This window comes from Nannospalax galili, unplaced genomic scaffold, assembly GCF_000622305.1.
Source record: "Nannospalax galili isolate Female #2095 unplaced genomic scaffold, S.galili_v1.0 scaffold180, whole genome shotgun sequence".
Classification (NCBI taxonomy): domain Eukaryota; kingdom Metazoa; phylum Chordata; class Mammalia; order Rodentia; family Spalacidae; genus Nannospalax; species Nannospalax galili.
Window position 1 is genome coordinate 4,273,473 of NW_008348199.1, and position 8,158 is coordinate 4,281,630.

The 8,158-nt window shown below is 44.7% G+C and overlaps 1 protein-coding gene across 2 annotated transcripts in view; it reads right to left on the reverse strand.

Moving 5' to 3' along the window:
* The window catches only part of Mei1 (meiotic double-stranded break formation protein 1), a 65,813-nt gene that overhangs the window by 39,762 nt on the left and 17,893 nt on the right, over positions 1–8,158 (reverse strand). Inside the window, exons 8-11 of one of the 2 annotated variants that reach the window (XM_008844792.2) lie at positions 3,967–4,081; positions 1,893–2,009; positions 733–832; positions 496–630 (exon numbers count right to left, since the gene is read on the reverse strand). In XM_008844792.2, the coding sequence (XP_008843014.1) occupies positions 496–630; positions 733–832; positions 1,893–2,009; positions 3,967–4,081 (467 nt within the window). The other variant, XM_029569183.1, reaches the window with a different exon arrangement.

Sequence of the window (8,158 nt, forward strand, 5' to 3'; positions counted from 1 at the left end):
GTATATAAAATCAGGAATCAAGTAGAGGCAATAAAGGGTGCAGACAGGGGAAGAGGTCTAAATATAATCAAAATAGATTGCATGAAATTTGTAAACATTCCAATTTTCAATAAAAATTCAATAAAAAGAAAGAAAAAGGATTAAAGATGTCAAGTCAAGCGAGGGGCTCAGATCCATAATTCCAGTACTAGGAAACTGAGAAGACTATTGTGAGTTTGAGGCCAGCCTGGGCTACATAGTAAGTGCCAAGCCAGCCTGGGCTACTATGAGGCCCTGTCTCAATAAAACTACTACCAGGCGTGGTGGCACACGCCTTTAATCCCAGCTCTTGGGAGGCAGAGGCAAGTGAATCTCTGTGAGTTCAAGGCCAGCCCGGTCTCCATAGTGACCCTGTCTCAAAAACTACTATAATAAAGAACAATAACAGAAAAAGTCCTGGGAAGCTGCCTCCCCTGCCAGGCTCTCAGGGACATGAGGCATCTGCCAGTCTCTGACCTCATGAAAGCAGAGATCGTCCTCACGGCTTCGGCAGCCACATCCAACACAGGACTGCTTACTGCCTCCTGGAGGGCACGACTCGCATCTCTGCACATGGCTGAACTTGTGAACAGCCTGATCTCTTCTGGCTGCCTACGAAATGGCAGACGAGAAATAAGTGCTCCACTCCTGGCCCTACCAGGAGTAAAAGCTGACTTTTCCTTCAACAGTCCAACACCCCACTTCTTCACTTACCGAGTCAGAATCTCAGCCAGGAGCAGCAGGCCCTGCTTGTGCAGTTCTGTGTTGGACATCTTCAGGCTTCCCCGTAGGCTCCTGACTACCGCCTCGATCCCTACCTCAGGATAACACACCACAGATAGAGATCAGTGCCCTGGACTTCCTCCATTGCCCACCCAGGAGGGGTGACACACTCTAAGCAGCTAGCTTGAGGCCTCTTGTGGAGAGACCCTAACAAAGGTGAGCTGGTTCGATGAGATCCAGGGCTAGTAACAAAGCTCAGTGATAGAGTGCTAGTCTAGCATGCAGAAGGCCATGGGTTTAATTCCCAGCACCAGAAAGAAAAAATTGGGTAGAGGAATGAGAAAAGACCCAGCTGTGAAATTTTCAAGTGCAGGCCCTCATCTGATTCATTCTGTTTCCCAACACCAAGCACAAGTCATAGCAAAGGCTCAGGCACAAGCGGCGGTGTTGAGGAACTGTTCACTGACCACGCATCTTCCCACTTGGCATACTTCTTTCTGTTCCTCCTTAAAGAATGAGGTCCAGTATCTGCTCCTCCAGAAAGCCTTCCCTGCTACCTTCGGGAAAGCTGTGAACTGCCCCTGAGTTCCTTCTGCTTGTGGTTAGGAGACCTGTTCATATCGGCTTGTGGTAAAATCACCTGTTAACATCTCTCCTTAGGAGCAGAGACCATGTTACACATATTTCTAAGGTTCCAGGTCCCAGTCTGGTAACTGACACAGACTAGAATCATAGAATCAAAATGATTTGAGTATTTCCACTCAAAAAAACAATATTAGAAATCCCAGATAAGGAAAGATCATCAGTATGGAAGGGGAGAGGGCAGTTTCAAGACCCTGGGGGGTGAATCAGAAAATCTTAAGAGATAACTAGATGGACAGATACCCAAGGCATATAAGGGACTGAATCCAAGGCTGAGTGTAATTGTTTGAAATGTGCTTAATGTGCAACCAGAATTCGTTTAATGATTAATAAGAGTGGTCCTCCCTAGATAAAGCCTGCACAGAAGCATCTAGAGACCAGTGTTTACATATGGAACGAGTTTGAGCTCCATCCCTAAAGGGGATGCCAGTCCTGCCGTAAACACTGCTGCTGCTACCCAACCGGAAACTGCTGTCCGTGAAACCCAGCACAAGACCCACACTACCAACCATACACTGTGTGGCACTTGGAAAAGAAGAGTGGCTCTTCCGCTAGGAGTATCAGGCAGTTGTAGCTGGACCAGACAAGCACTTCGCTGGAAGAGGAGAGATGCTCAAAGAGGAACTCTGGCCAGGGAGGAGAGAAACAGTAAATGGCACCGGAGATCATGGTCCTTTAACCTATGAGCTTACTCTTTTTTTTTTTTTTTTTTTTTGAAAAAGGGGCTCCCTGTAGCCCCAACTGTCCTGGAACTCACTATGTAGACCAGGCTGGCCTCGAACTCACAGAGATCTATCTGCCTGCCTCCGCCTCCCTGGTGCTGGGATTAAAGGCGTGCGTGACCACGCCCAGCTGAGCCTGCTCTTTGAACTCACTCACTTCTTTCTTCTTTCATCAGCTCACACCTTCTCTGTGAGAAATGGTCAATTTACAGATAAACCTAGAAAGTGTCCTCAGAGTCATGAAGGTTTTTGTTGTTTTGTTTTTATGTTTACTCTTTAAAATATAGATGTGGGGGGCTGGAGCGATGGCTCAGCGGTTAAGAGCACTGACTGCTCTTGCTGAGGACCCGAGTTTGATTCCCAGCACCCACATGACGGCTATGAACCATCTTTAGCTCCAGTTCCTGGGGAATCCGAAGCCTTCTTGACCTCCGCGGCACTGCACATCATGGGTGCACTCACACACATGCAGGCAATACACTCATACATATAAAATTAAAAATAAATAAATAAATAAAATAAAATATATATTTAAAGAATTAAGCTGAGAGTTGTGGTGCATGCCTCTAGTCCCAGCATTCAGGAGGCAGAGGCAGGGGGATCTCTGTGAGTTCAAGGCCAGCCTGGTCTACATAATGAGTTCCAGGCCAGCTGGGGCTACAGGGAGATCCTGTCTCAAAAAGACCAATATATATATAATATAATATATAAGTATTATATATAACCTTTACATATGTACATAAAGATTTTATTTATTTTTTTAATTATGTGTGTGTATATGAATGCAAGTGCAGGCAGTCAGAAGCATTGGATCATCCAGAAGCTGGAGTTACAGGCAGCTGTGAGCCACCGCTGGACAAGATTCCTGGGAACTGAACTCAGCAGAATGTGCTCTTAACCACTGAGCCACTTCTCCAGATGGGGAAATTGAGACCCAGAAGTCACAACTAGAAATAGTGAAAGTCATTTCTTCTTGACAGAGACTGGAATTTCTTCTAACTCTTGGGGCAGGTAAATGCACATCAACATGATACAGAAAAAGAGTCTTTAGCCAAGCATGCTGATACTCACCTTTAATCCCAGCATTTAGAAGGTGGAGGCAGGTAGATCTCTGTAAGATCCATGCCAGCCTGGTCTACATAATGAGTTCCAGGCCAGCTGGAGCTAAAAGGCCCTTCACTGTATAGCACATCTCTGCCAATAACTAACCTTGTTGATTGAAACAGTTATTTCCCTTCTCTGAGGCTCAATTCTCCTCAATAACAATGTACAAACCTTCAAAAATTATAGACATTCCCTATTCTCATATAATTTTTGCAGAATATCCAGGTTCGAATCCCAGCTCCCACATGGCAGCTAACAACTGTCTGTAACTCCAGTTCCAGGGGATCCGACAGCCTCTTCTGTCCTCCGTGAGCATTGCACGACACGGGTGCTCCGCAGGCAATACACACATACACATAAAATAAAATAAAAATAAAATAGTATTAAGGCCAGGCGTGATGGTGCACGCCTTTAATCCCAGCACTTGGGAGGCAGAGGCAGGTGGATCTTTGTGAGTTCGAGGCCAGCCTGGTCTACATAGTGAGTTCCAGGACAGCTGGGGCTACAAGGAGACCCTGTCTCAAAAAGGCAAAAAAATAAATAAATAAATAAATAAATAGCATTTTAAGAAAAGAAAAGAAAGAGGTAGCAAAAGGATTCAGCTGTCCTAACAGTTTCATATACAACTGATCTTATTCCCACCCTACCTCTCCAGTGTGAGTTATTAAAGATCTGGCAATGCTGCTGCTGCTGTGACCCTCAAAGCTCTAATCAGAACTCTGCAGATCTTGGGAAAGAAAGCATGAGGGCTCCATACCTGGGATGTCAGCATGAATGAAGGCTGGGGCATGCCTTGCGGGGGAGTGGACCAGCACTGCAATTATACAGTGGGTGCTAGCCACCTGCAGGATCTCATCTCTGGAGAGTAGAAGCTGGAGAAACAGCAAAAGTGCCCCAGTCACATCACCAGCAGGACAGGGGACCTAGCCGAAATGTCTTGGAACAGAAGCCCAAGTCATCATTGACCCTATACTACACAGTACCAGGCACAAGGCAGTGCAGACAGGAAGAACTATGGAATTACAGAAACAGGTCTGAAGAGCACAGTTAAAAATAGAATCAAGTGCCAGGCGAGGTGGCACACACCTTCAATTCCAGCACTTGGGAAGCTGGGGCTACAGGTAAACCCCAACTCAAAAAAGACAAAAAAAAAAAAAAGAATGAAGTAAGGCTGGAGAGATGGCTCAGGGGTTAAGAGCACTACTGGCTGGTCTTGCAGAGGACCCGGGTCAGGTTCCCAGCACCCACATGGCAGCTCACAGCCATCCTGAGTCCAGTTCTAGGGGAAAAGGGAAATCCAACACCCTCTTCTGGCCTCTGTGGGTATTGCACGCATGTTGCACTTATAACACACGCAGGCAAACATTCATACACATAAAACTAAAACTAAACAAATGAATTTTGAGGTGTTCTCAATAAATAAATTGCCTCCCCAGACAAAATTTTATTATTTTGAAGGGGGATTATTTTGGTTTTGCTTTGTTCTTTAGGTTTTTTGGTTCCTGTTGTTTTTTTTAGAAACAGGCTCTCATTAAGCCAGGCGTGGTGGCGCACACCTATAATCACAGCACTAAGGCAGAGGCAGGCTTAGCTCTTTGAGTTCCAGGCCAGCCTGGTCTACTTAGTGAGTTCCAGGTCGGCTGGAGCTCCTGGGAGACCATGTCTCAAAAAGACCAAAAAAAAAAAAAAAAGAAAGGAAGGAAGGAAACAGGCTGTCTCTCATGTGGCCCTGGATGATCTTGAATTTCTGATCATCCTGCCTCTACTTCCCAAGTACTACGATTACAGGCATGAGCCCACTTTTGGCTCCTGTCAATTTATTTATTTAGACTTTTACTTGTTTCACTAGGCTTTTGTTTGTTTGGTAGTTTTTGGGTTGTTTTTTGTTTTTTTTAATACAGATTTCAATGATTTATCGCAGCCTCAATTCACAAAAAACCTTCCTCAGCCTCCCAGGTTCTAGGATTATAGGCATTGCTACTACACCCAGCTAATGACATCACAAGTTTAGATCCAGCTACTCCTCTACTCAAAACCATGAATTTCCACTGAACTCTGAAGAGCATCCAAACTTCTACATTAGAAGGGCCTGGGGGGCTGGAGCACTGGCTGCTCTTGCAGAGGACCTACCTGTGTTCGGTTCCCAGTACCCACATGGCAGCTAACAACCATCTGTAACTCCAGTTCCAGGGAATCTGATGCCCTCTTCTGGCCTACGTCGGTATTGTATGCATGTGATGCACTTATATACATGTAGGCAACACTCATAGACATGAAATAAAAATAAGTAAATTTAAAATAATTTTAGGGGCTGGAGAGATGGCTCAGTGGTTAAGAGCACTGACTGCTCTTGCAGAGAACCCAGGTTCAATTCCCAGCACCCACATGGTGGTTAAAAACCATTTGTAACTCCAGTTCCAAGGGAATTCAACGCTCTCCTCTGACCTCCATGGGCATTCTACCACATGGGTGCACTTACATACATACAGGCAATACACTCATATACAAAAAATAAAAATAATAAATAAAACATTTTAAAAAATAATTTTAAAGAATTAACTGCAAAGGGCTGGAGAAATGGCTCAGTGCTTAAGAGCACTGGCTGCACTTGCAGAGGACTTGGATTCAATTCCCAGCACCTACAAGGTGGCTAAGAACCATCCAGAACTCCAGCTCCAGGGGATCCTCCGAGGGCAATGTATGACACAGGTGCACTTGTATACATGCAGGCAAAACACTCATACCCATAAAATAAAAATAACAAAGTATTTTAATAAAAAAAGAACTGCAATCACAGATTTTAAGGATAACAGATACTGACCTTTTAGGGAAAAGTTGCCAAATAGAACCTAGTATCACCAGGAAAAGGTGCATGTATTTTTTTTTTTTTTTTAGAGCTTTAAGGGCAAAGGACCAAATCAATCAAGTCTAGAAGAGAAACATCTGAAGTCTGCATTCTTTTATTTATTATTTATTTTTGGTGCTTTTGAGACAGGGTCTCCCTGTAGCCCCAGCTGGCCTGGAACTCTCTATGTAGAACAGGCTGGGCTTAAACTCACAGAGATCTACTTGCCTCTGCCTCCTGAGAGCCAGGATTAAAGGCATGTGCCACCATGCCTGGCCTAAGGTCTTCATTCTTAAACCATCTGGGTTATACTGGATTTACAAGTGGATCTTTTTAAAATTCTAATTACTCACAATGACCTGCCAGGACTTGCTAGCATGTGCCCTGCTTGACCCCAAGCCTCCCCCTGGGAAGCCCCCTACTTCCCACACACCATCCAGTTCCATCTGTTTCTACACATCAGGCCATCTTCCTTTGGTCTTGTTTTGCTGTTCCTTCTGCCTGAAATGCTTTTCTGCTCATTCTTCATGTCACTATGTATTAAGTCTTCATGAGTCAGACTACATGCTGACCTTTCAGAATGTCCCTGCCCAAGCATTCAACCTGCAAATAGCTTTCATTCCATAGCACTTATCACAACCTATAATTATTTAGCTTCTTGATCCACTTCCTCATTAGTTTATAAACTGCAAAGACAAACCCCCCCAAAACTTTTCTCAGTTGCCTGGAGGCACACACCTGCAATCCCAGCCTGAGGGAGGTGAAGTTTGAGGCCAGTCTATGCAACCTAGCAATACCCTATCTCAACAACAACAACAAAATAGAGCTGGTGAAATAACTCAGCAAACAAGGTGTTGCTACACAGGTACAAGGACCCGCGTTCAGCTCTCTAATGCACACACAGAAAGCTGGGTATAAGCTGGGAATGGTGGTGCACGCCTATAGTCCCAGCACTCAGGAGGTAGAGGCAGGTGGAGCTATGTGAGTTCAAGGCCAGCCTGATCTACATAGTTAGTTCCAGGTCAGCTGGACCTAAGGGAGACCGTGTCTCAAAAAAAAAAAAAAAAAGAAAGAAAAAAGAAAGCTGGGTATGATGCTGCATGTCTGTAACCCAAGCTGAGAAGACAGAGACAGGCAGATCCCTGGGGCCTGCCACTATCCTGATAAATTGATGAGTTCATGGTTCAATAAGAAATCCTGCTCCAAAAATAAGAGGAAGAGCTAGAGAAATGACTCGATGGTTAAAAGCACATACTGCCCTTGCAGATGACCCAAGTTCAACTCCAGGACCCATGTTAGGAGGCTCACAACCACCAAAACTATAGCTCTAGGGGATCTGACACCCTCTTCTGGCTTCCACAGGCACCTGCACTCATATGCGCATAGCCCCCACACATACACATAATTAAAAAATAAAAATAAGTCTTCAAAAAATAAATAAGACGGAGAGTGATTGAGGAAGATACCCAGCATCATCCTCTGGCCTCCACACACATTGGCACATACATTTGAACATACATGAGCCTGTACATATACACATAACACACACAAACAACAAAATGTATATATTTTTTATGTGTATGAGTGTATTGCCTGCATGTATGTGAGTGCACCCATGTCATGCAATGCTGCAGAGGTCAGAAGAGGGCTTCGGATTACCCTGGAACTGGAGTTAAGGATGGTTCAAGCCGCCATGTGGGTACTGGGAATTGAACCCAGGTCCTCTGCAAGAGCAGTCAGTGCTCTTAACCCCTGAGCCATCTCTCCAGCCCTAAAATGTGTATGTTTACTTTAATGTTTATGTATTACTTTTTAATTTTAAAAATAATACTTAGGCAAGCCTATAATCTCAGCTACTTGGGAGCCTGATTCAGGAAGATCACAAGTTTGAGGCCAGCCTGGTCTACTTAAGGAGTTCCACACCAGCCTAGGCTACAAAGTTAGACTTTGTCTCAAATTGAAAAAATAAATAAATAAATAAATAGAGCCGGGCCTGGTGGCACACGCCTTTAATCCCAGCACTCGGGAGGCAGAGGCAAGCAGATCTCTGAGTTCAAGGTTAGCCTGGTCTACATAGTGAGTTCCAGGACAGCTGGGGCTACAG